General features: G+C 55.9%; 1 protein-coding gene across 2 annotated transcripts; it reads right to left on the bottom strand.

Annotated features, from left to right (window-relative positions):
* Positions 1–66: 66 nt before the first annotated feature.
* On the bottom strand, positions 67–12,295 carry CAMKV (CaM kinase like vesicle associated). 2 transcript variants are annotated; one of them, XM_045496895.1, is made up of 11 exons: positions 12,097–12,293; positions 4,498–4,606; positions 4,256–4,387; positions 4,001–4,075; positions 3,649–3,787; positions 3,393–3,513; positions 3,161–3,236; positions 2,883–3,019; positions 2,644–2,722; positions 2,322–2,409; positions 67–2,023 (listed from the first exon to the last, which is right to left on the bottom strand). In XM_045496895.1, exons 2-11 carry the CDS (start codon positions 4,590–4,592, stop codon positions 1,442–1,444), a joined length of 1,524 nt encoding a protein of 507 aa, XP_045352851.1. In that variant the 5' UTR covers positions 4,593–4,606; positions 12,097–12,293; the 3' UTR covers positions 67–1,441. The 2 variants fall into 2 exon arrangements, with proteins under 2 accessions (XP_045352851.1, XP_045352852.1); XM_045496896.1 differs by lacking the exon at positions 4,256–4,387 and having other exon boundaries at positions 12,097–12,295.
* Between the last annotated feature and the right edge of the window lie 2,522 nt (positions 12,296–14,817).

The raw sequence follows: 14,817 nt of genomic DNA on the forward strand, positions 1-14,817 counted from the left end.
CCTCTTCCCCCCCCCCCCCATTGCCTTCCAGGGGCCCCTCCCCAGTAAGACAGAGGAAGCAACGGCGAGAGGATGGCCAGAGGCTTTGGCAGGGTGACATTTATTTGCCAGGTTCAGCAGGCACACAGTTAGCCTACCAACCTTCATACACCAGAGCAGACCCACAGGCATGCAGGGAGAAGGGCAGGACTGACACTGGAGTGCCGAGCAAAGGCCGGGACCAGTGTGGCTGCCTGCCCAAGCTGTGGTGGGGTCTGACAAAGGGCACCTGCCAGGAGCCTCGATCAGGAAACGGGGAAGCCTTATTCCACTTCCTCATCCCAGAAAAAGCAACTCAGCATGGCTCAGAGGCACCTGGGCCTCTGTTTCAGCCATGATAGAAGGGGAAGTGGGTCACAGACGTAGAGGGGGTTCCTCTCTATTTTGTTGTTGGATTAGGAGGGCAGAAATCTGCCCCTATGAAGGGCAACCCCCTAAATCAGACTATGGGACACTGCCATGCAGCAGGCCCCCTTCAATGGAGAGGACTGTAGACTGAACCTAAGGGACTCCAACAGAAAAGAGCCAGGGGATACCAGCCCTCCCTGTTTGGCTCAGGGTAAGGACCAAGCTAGGCTGGTGCATGACGTGCTGGGCCTGCACTCTGCCTTCCAGTTTTCACTGCCACATCCCAACTGCTCCTCCTTCCCCTTACAGGCTCATGAAGCTCAGGGCACAGGGCAACCCACTGCAGAACCCAGGAGGGCAGGAAATAGCATAAGGGTGTTGGTGAGCACTTTCCAGGGACAAAGATGGAAGCTTCTACCCCCCCCCCCCCCCACTTATTCTCTTTCACTTCTGAGGACCCCTAAAGCTACCAAGCAGTGCCCCCAACCATGCGACCAGTCTTGTCTTAAAGCATACTGCCCTAGATTTCTGAATTCTCTATACAAGCCTGTGTCCATTCTTAGAGCAGCCCACATACCACAGGCACATACCTTCATGTGCAGGAGCCTAAGACCGCTGACAGGGCCTCGCTGGAGGACCAGCTCTCAGGGCAAGGCCACCCAAGATTAGGGCCTGGGAAAGGATGGGACCTGCAGGGCCTGCCTGGGGAAATTGTGAGGCAAAAAGGGAAGGGGAAGGGAGCAGGGACCTCCTGAGTATCCCTAGAGCAGCATCCCGCAAGGAACAGAAACTGGTGAAGCTAGCGAAAGACAGAAAAGCCACAAGGAATCCATGCAGGGGCTGGGGCCGGTCCTGCCTCTGGCCTGCCCACCACTCACGCACATACACACAGGAGATGAGACTGCTCTCCCGTGGCCCCCAGACATGCCCCACACTGGGAGGCAGGGGCAGGGGGAGCAAGGGCATCAGGCCAATGACTCTATGTACAGTGAGAAGCCCCTCATCCACTCTCCCACCCTCCTGCCCATCCCCTGCCCCACACCAGACTGCCCACTCAGCTGGTCTCCTCCCTCCGAGACTCCTGGGCATAGCCAGCAGCCTCTTCCCCTTTACTAGAGGGTGGAGCCTGGCCTGTTGTGCCCCCGGGGGCTGTGCTGTCCGGCTGGGCCAAAGCCGGCTCAGGGGTGGCAGCTGCCTTGGTGGCTGGTGTGACACTGCTTTGAGTGGTGGGCATGATGCTCTCTTCTGTGGCTGGTGTGGCTCTCCCGTCGGTGGCTGGAGTAACACTCCTGTCGGTAGCTGGGGTGATGCTCCCATCGGTGGCTGGGGTGATGCTCCCATCGGTGGCTGGGGTGACACTGCCATCAGTGGCTGGGGTGACACTGCCATCTGTGGCTGGGGTGGCACTACGGTCTGCGGGGGCTGTATTATCACTCTTTGCAGCAAAAGCAGCATCACCCACTGTGGCTGAGGTGGCACTGCCCCCAAGGGCTGGGGCAGCTCCACTTGCAGCTGTGGCCCCACCTGCAGCCCCAGCGGTGGCAGTGTCTGTGGCTGGGGCAGACTGGGCTGTAGCTGTGCTGGACTGCTCTGGTGCCCGGAGCCGTTTCATGAGGGTGGTCACTCGGACAGCCTTCTGAAAGGAGGGCAGTGGAGAGAGGCTCAGAGTGGGGCTCACAGAAGCTGGACCCATTCCTTCGCAAAGGCCAAACACAGACCATTCCATGGTGTCCCTGGCTGCCTCTGACCACCCGAGGGCCAGGGACCCAGCTGTTCAACACACCCACTTAAGGTAGTGACAGTGGCTACAATCACACCTGATAGCTGAAGAAACGCCTGTGTGTGGCTGCAGGGATATGATATAGGCAAGAAACTGTGTGTGCCAGAAGGAGCACTTGGGATCAATCCAAGAAAGGGAGTCATCCAAGCCTTACCTTCCACTTAGCCCTGGCAAAGTTCTTTTCAATCTGGGCGCAGACACCATCCTTGATGTTCTTATCAGAAGCAGCATTGCCAGAAATCCTAGAAAGGGTACAGATGCATCTGGATCTGAGGGTGTATAGGCCTTCAGGGAGACTGCCCAGTCCTTTTCTCTTAAGATCCAGAAGTTACCAGGCAGGCCTCTGGGCTGGGCCTGAGCTCTGGGCACCCCCAACCCCTACTCAAAGCCTCAAGGATGGGGGCTACTAGATGTGAGGAGGACAGAGGCCAAGGGAAATCTGGCCTCTCCTTCTGTCCTCCATGGGCCCTGCTCACCACTCATGGGAGATGGCCTCTTCTGCAGTGATGCGCTGGTCTTGCTCCACCTCCATCAGCCTTGTGACCAGGTCTTTGGCTGGGGACAAAGCCAAGGAGAGGTGAGGCATTGGCACCTCATATCACTGTCTAGAGGTGATGAATAGGCTGGGAGGTAGGAGTAGAGTCCAGCAGAGAAGGCTGAGAGCAGGTCCCCCATACCAACCCTCCCGCTACCCACACACTGGGCACCTCCTCACCTGCCTGGGAAATGTCATCCCAGTATGGAGAGTCAAACTCGTAGTCGCCAGCTAGGATCTTGCGGAAGAGGTTCTTGTCGTGGTTCTCATAGTCATCTTCCTCCACCTCCTCATAGAAAGGTGGGTTCCCTGAAAGCCTACATGGGGGCCAAAGGGCAGGGTCACTTAAGAAGGCCATGGACAAAAAAAAAAAAAAATTAAAAAAAATTAAAAATAAATAAAAAGAAGGCCATGGACACAGAACCCCACCTGGCCTGGCTACAAACCCATTCACTCACAGGATGTACATGATGACTCCAATGGCCCAGCAGTCCACGGGGCGTCCATACCGCTGCCGGCCTACCACCTCTGGGGCTGCAAACACAGTGTCCATCTGGTGGTCAATATCAGGCCTGGCCAAGCCTGGGACCGCTCATACCCACTTCCTGGGCTGGAGACTTCCTTCCCCCTACCCAGAACCACTCCTTGAAGGTTGTCCCCCACCCTGTCCCTGCCCCACCCCCTGCTTGCCCAGGTACTCGGGAGTCCCACAGGGCTCCTTGATGAGGCCATTCTCTAGCTTAGCCAGGTGGAAGTCGCTGATGACAATCTTTGAGTTCTTCAACCGATTATAGTAAACCAGGTTCTCCAGCTGCTCCGGGCAGGAATGACATGTGGGTGGGCAGAGAAAGACTCCATGAGGACCTCAGAGGCTAGACCAAGACCCCAAGGTGCTGCCCACCTCAGCCCCAGGCCGGGTGCCAACAGACCTGGCTCCTGGCCTCACCTTGAGGTTCCTGTGCACGATCTTGAGTGAGTGCAGGTAGGCCACGGCCTCCAGGACCTGCCGCACCACATTGCTTGTATCTCGCTCCGAGTAGTAGCCCTGGTCCAGGATCCAGTCAAACACCTCCCTCCCCGTGGCCCTGAGGGACACCAGCCCCTGAGCCCGCGTGGGCAGGATCGGGGGTGGGGCAGGAGTATTTGGGCAGGCTGCCTACACCAGGCAGCTAGCTGGGCAAGGCACGGGGACCCAACACCCCAAGGGGCCAGAAAGGGGGCTTTCCCTGGTTGCAGAGGGTAGAGCAGGTAAAGGCCCTGGGGACTGAGGAATCCGGGGACCCCAGACCCACACTCACAGCTCCAGGAAGATGAAGTACTCCTTGCGGGTCACAAACACATCCACCAGTTGCAGGATGTTGGGATGCTTCACCCTGGCAGCGGAGAGAGGGGCCAACAGTTAGGGCTGGGTAAACCCCTAAGAGAGGCTCTGGTTGCCACTGTGGGCCACAGCAAACTAACTGGTCAGAGCCTGGTACTGCTTGAGGTCACCTGCCCTTGAAACCATTCCCTGCTACCTCCTATGCCACCCCACCCCGAGGCCTCACACTCACATCTTGAGGATGCCTATTTCGTTCTTGGCCGCCTTCCGCACCTTGCGGCCGTCCCGCTTCTGGAACTTCTTGCAGGTGTGCAGCTTGCCCGTCGTCTTGTCCTTGGCCCGGAAGATCTCACAGAACTCCTCACTGTAGCCAGCAAGCACCCCACTCAGCCCTGGCCTCAATGTGGGCTGCCCTCTGCTCTCCTTTCCCAGGCCCTTGCCCACCCACCCTTGACCACAAGACCCCGCACTCACGTCTTGATGACCTGTCCCAAATCATATCTGTCAGTCACCTCCGACGGCTGGTTATAGTTCTTCTTATCGCCCAGAGTCACACACCCAAACGGCATTGCCAGTCTCTGAGCTGCAGACAGGATGGAGTCTGGCTCAGCTGTACCACAACATGGAGGCTTCTCCCCACAGTATGGAGGCTGGCTCTGGGAGACCCCAGCATGGCTCAGGACAAGGCAAGGGGCAGAGACTGCACTAGGAAGGGCTAGAGGGTGGTCAGCCTCCTACCCCGGCTTTTCTGGCCACAGCTCCTGCCACTCAGCTTGGCTGCCTGAACTACAACAGCCCCTACTTACGAAAAACATATTAAACTGACATATCAGGGAATCACTTTCTATTATGTACATTAAAAATTTTTTTTTTACCAATTTCTTTAAATTTCAGCTATTGCACAGATGATGGGGAATATAACCACCCACCCAGCAGATAGCCATCTCTGAAAGTCTGAAGATACCAAGTGTTAGCAAAGACTTGAGCAGAAATGCATACATTTTTGCCGCAGGACACTCATATTACACAGCAATGGAAATGAAGGAGCTATAGCTATAGCCAACCACATGGTGAATCTCAACAATACAGTGTTGAGTGAAATAGACACAAAAGAATACATACAGCATAATCCTATTGATTCAGAGTTCAAAACATGCAGAACTAACTTGTACTAAGGATACAAACATTCTGGTAAAACTGTTTTCAAAAAGAGCTAGGAAATAAGTACCACGAGTCCTTCCACAAGAAAGAGAGTAGTTGCGATTGAGTCAGGACACGGGGAGATTCTGGAGAGCTGATTTCTGAACCTGAGTGGTGGTTTTCACAGGTGTTTTCTTTATAATAATTTGTAAAAATGTACATACAAGTTTGGGGCACATTTCTAGATTTTTGATATATTTCACAATTTTAAAATGTTGATAAAAATTATAGCTATCTGTGGGGGTGCCTGGGTGGCTCTTTCAGTTAAACACAGACTTCGGCTCAGGTCATGATCTTGTGGTTTGCAAGTTCGAGTCCCACATCAGGCTCTGTGCTGACAGCTTAGAGTCTGGAGCCTGCTTCAGATTCTGTGTCTCCCGCTGTCTCTGCCCCTCCCCCACTCGTTCTCTCTCTGTCTCTCTCTCTCTCTCTCTTTCTCTCAAAAATAAAATAAACACACAAAAAATTTTTTAATCAAAAAAGAAATTATAGCCATCCATATTGAAGAACACTTGGTAGGGGCGCCTGGGTGGCTCAGTTGGTTAAGCATCCAACTTCGGCTCAGGTCATGATCTTGTGGTTTGCAAGTTCGAGCCCCACATCGGGCTCTGTGCTGACAGCTTGGAGCCTGGAGCCTACTTCGGAATATGTGTCTACCTCTCTCTCTGCCCCTCGCCTGCTCATGCTCTGTCTCTCTGTCTCTCAAAAATAAGTAAATGTTAAAAAAAAAATTAAAAAAAAAGAATACTGGGTAGCTATTACAAAGAATAAAGTATGGAAATGCACTGCTGTTGGACGGTTTCTGAGATATGTTAGGTAGAAAAGCAAGGGACAGAACGCTGGGTCAAGGGTGCTGCTATTTGGGTAAATTTTTTATTTAAAAACAATTTTTTAAATGTTTATTTGTATTTTGAGAGAGAGAGAGAGCATGAGCATGAGTGGGGGAGGGGCAGAGAGAGAGAGAGAGGGGGAGAGAGAGAGAGAGAGAGAGAGACAGAATCTGAAGCAGGCTCCAGGCTCTGAGCTCTCAGCTCAGAACCCGACACAGGACTCAAACTCATAGACCATGAGATCGTGGCCACAGCCAAAGTTGGATGCTTAACCAACTGAGCCACTCAGGCTCCCCTGGGTAAATTTTTTAAAGTTTATGTTCCAGTGTATACTCCAAACTCCATTCTGTAAAGACAGCTAAGAAAATCAGAGTGCTCTTTGGGGCAAAGAATTGTGTGTTAAAGGGGCAGATTTATATCTTGTATTATTTTCTGTTAGAATTTTTACTATGATTACCTTTATTGATTTAATAAATGTTGCATTCAGGCACAGTCCTTGGAGAGTTTCCTCAGAGAGACCCCATTTGGGTGGAAGTGAGGAAAGGCTTTGAGGAAGAAGCAGCAGCAGGGCTGAGCCTTAGAGGAGAAGGATTTGCCAGGAGGCGTGCAGGGGTAAACGGTCCAGAAAAGCTAGACAAGCCTGCCAGGGCCTCACTGCCAGGGCCCACAGGAGACCTGGGCAGTCAGGTCCAGGGAATAAGACCCTGGCCAGGGGTGGGTGTCACAAAGGTGACCACGTGCAGCTGACTACAGTGGGTTCCAGGCACTCTGGCACCTGGGACATGGCACCCATGGGTCTGCAACCTTGCCAACCCAATCCTCACCTGTGGTGCTGGGTGGACTGGCTCCAGCACCCAAAGGAAAATGCACTCGCAGCTCTTGCTACAGGTAAACTTCAGGAGGGGAGTTAGTGACTGTCTGGACCTCCATAACACATGGTTAATGTGATACTGAGGCCATGGCAAAAGCTCTGCATGGAGGCTGCAAACGACCCTGCTGCTGCTGGCTGTGCATATCGTCCCTCCATGCCGATTAGCACCTGCTGTGCACCTAGATGCTCCCCTATCTGGACTCACTGCAACTACACGGTAGTAGAGAAGGAAAGAAGCCATCCCCAGAGGAAGCCGCTTGGGTCACAGGGACTCTGCCAGCCAGGGTCAAAGGCCAGGACCCACACAAGTCCCATGGCTAGCCCTGGCTTTTGCTTGATTCCTCCCAGGCAGAGGCCACTCCCTCCCCAGGGGTCATAGTCCCGTAAGTTTTCCCTCAAATTTGTCCTCAGCATTAGGAAACAAATTTCATCCTTCCCTCATATGGGTTATTTGGGCTCAGGAAACACAAATGCATTTCACTGGCGTGATTTAAGCCAGGGCTTAAGCCATCTTGTGAGGCACTGCAGAGGCAAACAAGAGAAGCTTTGAAGATTGTCCCCGACTGTGTGTCTTTGCCACCATGGTCACAGCCCTGCTCCTGCGTCTGCCGGAGAGGAGCATGTGGCTGGAATCCCACACTCACAGCTGAGAGCAGAGGCACAGCCACCCACCACTGCCGGCCACTCATCTCTGTGCCCTAACAATCTGGGGGAGGGGGCCTGCATCAGTCCCTCAATGGCTCTAACGCCACTGTGATTCCCTTTCCGGGCTGGAATCCAAGAGCCATGTACTGGGCAGGAGGGTGGTACCTCAGCCTGTGGGCCCCCCAGGAGAGGTGGGAGGGACCTGTGTCCCAGCTCTGTTGCTTTGCTTACATCGTTCCCTGTGGCAGGAATGCCCGTCCCCCAAAGCTTCCCATCAGTATCCTATTTGTCACGGCAGAGTTATTTATAACGTAAAAAAAAATCAGCAACTACCTAAAATCCAACAACAGGTGACTAACCAGCTCAACTGTGTCCATTCAATGGCAGGAAGTGTGGACACTGACAAGGGTACTGCCCACCTTGGCCTCCCTGTGAAGCAGCCTCCACATGAGCTAGGTGTCAAGACCGGTGCTCAATCTCTTTCTTGGTTTGTTGTGATTTCTGACGTTATAAGGTTGTTTGTGCAACCAATTGTCTAAAATGATTCTGATGTTCCAGGCTCAAAATGGCCCTTCTCTGAGATACTTTCCACAACCTCCACTTCCCCCACCCTATCAGCTCCTTGCTCTGCTGCGTGGTATGGGAGATTCTGTATATGCCCATCCCTGATATTGGCCCAGCTTTCAGCCATACATATTCTCTTGTGCTCGCAAGGATCCAGGGTTAGTCTTGTGGTCTCCTCCACCACAGAAATCCAGGCCTCTGCTCACAGTCACATCAGCCTGGATCTAGATCCTAAAACCTCATGAATGGGGCAGGGACAGATGGGCCTCTCTCCCTACTGTGGGTGCCCTGATCTCAGTCGGTTACTGCTTCCCTCACCAAACTGTACCCATTTGCCTCTACCCCCTTTCTAGCCCCAGGGCGAAGAAAGGAGAAAAGGGGTCCCCTCTACCCCCACCCTCTCCACCATCTGCTGCCCACTGCGGCTGCCTGGGAGGTTGCTGGTGTGCGCACCAAGCCCCTGGCACCTGCTTGCAACAAGGGAGGCCCTGGTCCTGAAGCTAGGGGAACAGTCAAGGGACAGCTTCAAGAACGGTGACAAGCCAGGCAGAAAGGGGTTTGCATTTCTCACCCCCCACGGCCCAGTCAGCCCAGACCCAATACCCAACAGTGGAGAACTATCCTCCCACTGACACAGGGGCAGAGCCCAGGTCCACACTGGGACATGGGAGGACACAGAAGCCCCATAACGGCCGTTTCCCTAGAGACATGGCTCTTTTCATTTCCTGCAGAGAAACGGTGTGCGCAGGGGGCTGTCCAAAGGGAGCTTAGGGGAAGCGCGGAGCCTGGCACTGCCAGTGCCCTCCAGCTGACTCTAAGGATGCCTGATGGCCAAGCGCTCCCAGTTACTGCCTGCTCCTCAGGTCTGACCCCTGGGCTTGGGCAATCGAGCCTCAGGCAAACCTGAGGGAGACTCTGCCTGTTGGTGCCCTGGTAATAAAGGGTCCCATAGGGGCCCTGCTGCAGCCTTAAGCAAGTCTGGCTCCAGAGGTCCTGTGGTCCTGCATTGGAGTCTTGTTCCCTCCTCCACTGGGGTCAGCCTGGTTCAGGCCCCACCTTTCACAGCAATAAACAAGTTTCCCGCTGCCCTGGACCTCTCCCATGTGGAGTTCCAGAGCTTGCAGTAAATCCTGGGAGGCCAGGAGGGGCCCAAGAGGCCTCCCGCTACCTCCCAACAACTGTGGGCAACACCTCCCGATTTAGTGGCAGCTGTGAACACCAGCCTTCAGGTACCCCCTCCCCTCCCCTACTCTCCTCTCTCAGGGACTGGGGCTGCATTTCCTGCTGCAAAGGACATGCCTAGGCCCAAGCCTTGCCTGGCTCTCACAGCTGAGGTCTCACTAGAAGGACCAGGGGAAATGGAGACTTCACCCTCAGGGTCTGGTGTCAGAAGGCACAGCCAAGCTTCTAGCCCACTGTCCAGCTGCTTCAGGGACATGCTTCAGGGGGCCGCTGTGGCTGGGCTTCAGGCTCCAGCTAAACCATGGTCCATAGTTCCTGCTGCTGACTCTCCCGTCTAATGACGGAGTAAGGACAGGGGGCCTCTCCAGCCTCAGCAGTGGGCATATAGTCCAGTGGTGCCTCCAGAAAGTTCAGCCTTGAACTTGGCATGTCAGGGCTAAGAACCAACTGGACCCTCCCAGGCACCTGGGGTCCCAGTCTTTGAACCCCTGAAGGAAAATCCACTGGCGGCCCTGCTGCCCTGTGGGTGGAGGAGGGAAATGCAGGGGAAGGCCCCAGAGTAAAGGATTGCTATGGTGATGGAAGTTTTGAAACAAAGGGAAGGGGAAGGGGAGAGGTGTTGGCCAACCCCTTTTCTAAGAATTCCTTGAGATTTTGGCCCAAATCCTTCCCCATGGGTTCTGGCACCTGGCCCCATCAAGGAAGGGGAGGTGGGGGAATTGAGAGACTTTAGAAAAGAGAGAGGGGGGCAGGGACAGTGAAGACAATGGCAAAAAGTGATGGAAGGGTGACAATAAAAAGGACACAGGCACAATGACACAGGCAAGAAAGGTGGGTAGGGGTTCTGAATGGGTCTATGGGCACCCAGCAGAGCCCTAAGGCCTCCACAGCCATATGCTCTGAACACCTGGGCCATGAGCTGCCCATGGTGCCCGGACCTTTGACACTGAACCCTCCTGTATCCCTCAGAAATGCACTGAACTTGGTGTGGGAAGCACAACCACACCTGGGGGAAGAGGCCAGCTGTTGCAGTCCCCTCCGAACAATTCCATAGCCCCTCTCCCAATCATTAGGCAGCTTAGGTAAGGCAGGTCCATCAGGTGGAGGGTGCATGCCTGGGGAAGGGGGCTGGAATGAAGCTTAGAGACCTGGCTGCTTCCCTGTGTAGCCCCTTCTCTCAGCTGGCCCAGCCCAGCCTAGACTAGCCACGCCCCCTTTACCTGCCATCCTCTCCAGGCCTTGGGTCCCCAGGGCCCCTCTTGCAGTTCAGCCTAATTCCCTGCTGCAGCCATCCCACTTTCCAACAGTGGATCCCGTCAGGGGGGCCAGAAACAGCACCCTAAACAACCCAGAAACAGGATAACAACTGCACAGCACCAACCCCCTGCCTCAATTTCCCTAGATGGAGATCATGAAGTCTGTGGCCTTCTTCCAGGGCAAGGAATGGTGGCCAGGACATGGGCTGGAGAGGAGGGCCAGCAGCACATATGGGGAAGGCAGCCTTTGGCACCTGGGGGTTCACACCAAATGCTGTGAAAGAAGGGCAGAGACCTCTGCCGCACCCTGAGCCCAGCCTGACACTGAGGGGAGGAGAGACACCAATTTCCCAGTGGAGAAAACTGGGGTCCATCAGGTGGCTAAAATTCAACTGAGGAGGTGTGGAGTGGGGGGAGGGGGAGAATCAGGTCTCTCTAGGTGGTCCTGGGGGGCTCAGAGTCTGGGCCTTGGAGGGGGGCAGCAGGACAGGGGCTGGACTGCTGCAGACTAAGCTTTTGGTGAAGGATAGAGGGCCCTACTCCCCAGAAGGGAACCTGGTGGAGCAGGCTCTGTCTACGGGGTGCGGACAAAAGCAGTTTGGCACAGCTATGGGGGGCTGGGAGAGCCTAGGGTCTCTGACAGACACTACAAGCTGGGTAAGGCAGAAATTCATTTGTTCATTGTCCACTGCCCCCCCACACACACCAGCCAGGGACCCCGCTCCCCAACGTGGCGCCACCCTGACCCCCTTCCCCAGCGCTGCTGACTCGCCCCCGCTGGCACAGCAACACACATGCGGGAGGCACACGTGTGAGCACCAAGCCCCGCACCTCCCAGCAGAAACATGTGCGTCCCCTACCCCCACCGCGCAGCGCTGGGTCGGTGCCCTGAACCCCCAACTGGCCCCCACGTTAAGGCTTGGAAGCTGAATCTTGGCTAGGGGGCTGCGGGCCCCCAGGGGCTTGGGGCCTCCTCCCCCACCTCGCGGCAGCCCCGCCCAGCCCCCTTCAGGTTGTCGCCTATAAAGAACTCTCCGTTGTCATGGAAATTAGTGACTGCCTAGCTGGAGGAAGGGGACCCGGGGGCAGTTGGGAGGGGTTGAAGGCGGCTCTGGGAGTCGGGAGGGTCGGCTTAGCCCTCGGCCCCTACCCCCAAGGGGCACCACGAACCTTGGAGGGTTAAGGTTTTCACAATTAGGAGCCCAGCAAGACGGGGGGGGGGGGGGGGGGGGGGCGCGAGAGGGGCGGAGGGGGGTCGGGGGGGAGAAAGATTCGCCTGACTTGAGTCTCAGAGGCTTCCCCTGGGACCCCCGAGCCGTGAGAGGTGACGGGGAACTTTAAGCCCAACCCCGCTCTCCGACCCCCGGATCTCCAGAACCCTCGTGCTCTGCCCCCACTGAGACCCCAAGCCCTCGCGGAGCCCCCGCGCACTGAGCGACCCGAATCTTGAGTCAGAGACCCAATCCCCCAAGACCCCCACAACGTGCGTTCAGGGGGCGCCCCCCCCTCGCGGCCCGCCCCGCACCTGCAGCGCCGGTCGGTCACACGGAGGAAGCGATCTCGGGTTCAGTGGGGCGCCGAGGGTTCCGGGGGCGGCGGGCAGAATCCGCTCCGGGCACGCGGGGCAGACGCGGCGCCAGCTGCAGCCGCTTGGGCTCGCAAACCTCCAGCATCTCCCGCCGCTCGCCGGCACCGGATTCGCACCCCGGGCCGGGGGCGGGCTGGGGGCGGGGCCTCCCTCAACCGGCTCCGCCCGGGCCCTTGAGGAGCTTGAGGCCAGAAACCCACTCGAAGGGGGGCGGACGACCAGCGGTAAAGAGTTGTTGAGCACTGGCCAGCCTGGCGCCGGCCTGGCTCTCAAAGACTCCCTTAGGCCCTGGGACTGACTGGGCAACAGGGGCCAGAGGGGCCTTCTTATACACATGGCAGGGAGTGGGGAGTAGGAGGTGTGGGGAAAGCCAGAGTCCTGGAGCTGCACAGGAATCTCTTGGCAGGTAGTAGTCCCCAGGGGACCAGCACTCTGCCTAGCTCCCAAAACCTGACCCAAAGGGTGGAACCTACTTACAAGAACAAAGTGTGCAGTTGCTAGGGCAAGCTGCATTACAGATTGGCATCCTCTAGCTAAGAATAGTAAGCACATGGTTGAGTATGTGGGCAAGTGGTCAGTGAGGGCTCCAGACCATGGTGGCAGAACCTCCTATTCCCCCACCCCACCCCAATTCAGCCTTTCTCAATTCGAAGTCCCAGCCAGGGTGGCTAGCCCAGCCCACAAGGCTGGCCCCCCTCCTTGTGCAGCACTGAATTTCCCAGCCTATAAAAGTCACCTATGACATGGTATGGATTGTGCTTTCTTTGCAGTTTAATCACCCTCAAACACTTCATGAGCAGCATCACCACCAGCAGCCTAGGCTGGGATGTGGGGACACAGGAGAACTATTGCACCAAGGGGTCCCACCAGTCCTGTCCTCTGATGGGAAGAGGCTAAGAACTGCCTGGAAGAAGATTTGAAGGAAGTCCTTGGCCATTTCTTTGTCCTTTGTCAGGGAGGCACATAGACCCAGTGCTTGCCCCTTCCCCCTCACAAGCACTGAGAACCATCCTGAGGCCCATGTCGGAAGGCCAGACAGGCTTCTTGGTGCCTGGAGCTGGGTTCCACCCCACCCCAAACCTCCCAGTGAGCCTTCTGACCCCATCCTGGGTAAGGTCATTTCCAAACCCTTGGATTTGAGTGAGTCTTCCCCGTATGGCCCCCCATGGCTGCTGACAGGAGTGACTGCTCAAGTGAGGAAGTTAGGGCTGGAGTTGGGAAGGCTAGCCTGGGAAATGACCACTCAAACAAGGCCCCTCAATATCTTCCTCCAAACAAAGGTGTCAAGGAGCTCTTTACATCCTTCCCTGGCTTTGGGTCACCTCTTCCAGGCCAGGCTGATGCCACCTCTGGGCCCTCTGTGCTCTGAGTGGTCTCAGTCACAGCACCAACCCCACCACTGTGTAGGAATCTCCTGGCAGGCTAGGCATCAGCAGGGCAGAGGCTGTGTTTCATTTCAGTATGCTCAGTTCACGTCTGCAGAATGAATGAATGGCCTGGTATTCGGTCCTTCCTGCTGTCTGCCCACTGTCCTTGAAACAATGGTTTTCTGAGTTGTATAGTACAGCTGAGCCATGGCTTGCTGACCCCACACATGTGACATACATTTTCTGGCTTTCCTGAAGGTCATAGCTCTCTGGGTATGAAGAAGCTGGGCTAAGGAGAAACTAGAATGGGGGATTTAGAGGCAGGGGAAGAGGTGGTTTGCTAGAGCCCTGCCTGCTGCTGGCAGTGCTCCACCTCTTCTTGGTCGTGTGCACACTCCATGTGCCTGTGGGTGAGTGCACGTGGTGGGGTGTGTGTGTACACGTGTGAGTGTATGTGTGCGTGAGCTCTTCTGCTGAAGGAGACGGCAATAGCACAGTGTGTGCAGTGGTGCCCAGTGGCACGTGTATCTGCATTCTGTGTGCACCCAGGCGTGCTTGCTCGCACATGTACATGCACACTGTTGCTAGTCTGTGAAGCCACTGGTCCCTGGAGCCACCAGTCCCCTCCCTGCCCGACACAGGCCTCAGGACTGTGGAGGCTGAATCAGGAAATGGGAGCAGGATGTGGGAAGAGCCTGGGCCATGCCCGAGGGCTGGTAGGGGCTGTGATGACCCTACATCACAGGCTATTTCCAGTCTCCCCACCCAGGACAGCCCCTCACTGTCAGGCATTTGGTGGGGGGCGCGGGGGGGGGGGGTGCGGGTAGCCGGGTCTTTGCGCTTTGTGGATAGAGCAACCTAAAGATGAGAACACAGTGTTGGGATGGGAGCACGCTTGTCCCTCAGCCCCCAGCCAGGGAGACACAGGCAGGGTAGGGCTTCAGTGTTTTGGCTTCAATCTCTAGCCACCCTCCGGGCAGGAGGTAGCAATACCAACTGAATGCCATCCTCTCAACTCTTCCAGGCCATGGACTGGGCCCACGTGGAACTTTATTCCCACCTCTACTATTTAGAGCTAGACAAGGTCAGGGGCCATGGCTTCTAGCCACCCCCCTGGCCAGAGGAATGGTGGAAAGCCCTTTAGGACAGGGCAGAATTTGGGAAAAGAGCAGGGGCAGTTGGCATTGACATTGTCCAGTAGCCTCTATGAAGATATCCTGAAGAAGCCAGTACCCTAGGCCAGTGGGCAGGGAAGCCCAGGTCGGGAGGCTGAGGAGGGGAAAGGAGCCCA

The sequence above is a fragment of the Leopardus geoffroyi genome, chromosome A2 (assembly GCF_018350155.1).
Source record: "Leopardus geoffroyi isolate Oge1 chromosome A2, O.geoffroyi_Oge1_pat1.0, whole genome shotgun sequence".
NCBI lineage: Eukaryota > Metazoa > Chordata > Mammalia > Carnivora > Felidae > Leopardus > Leopardus geoffroyi.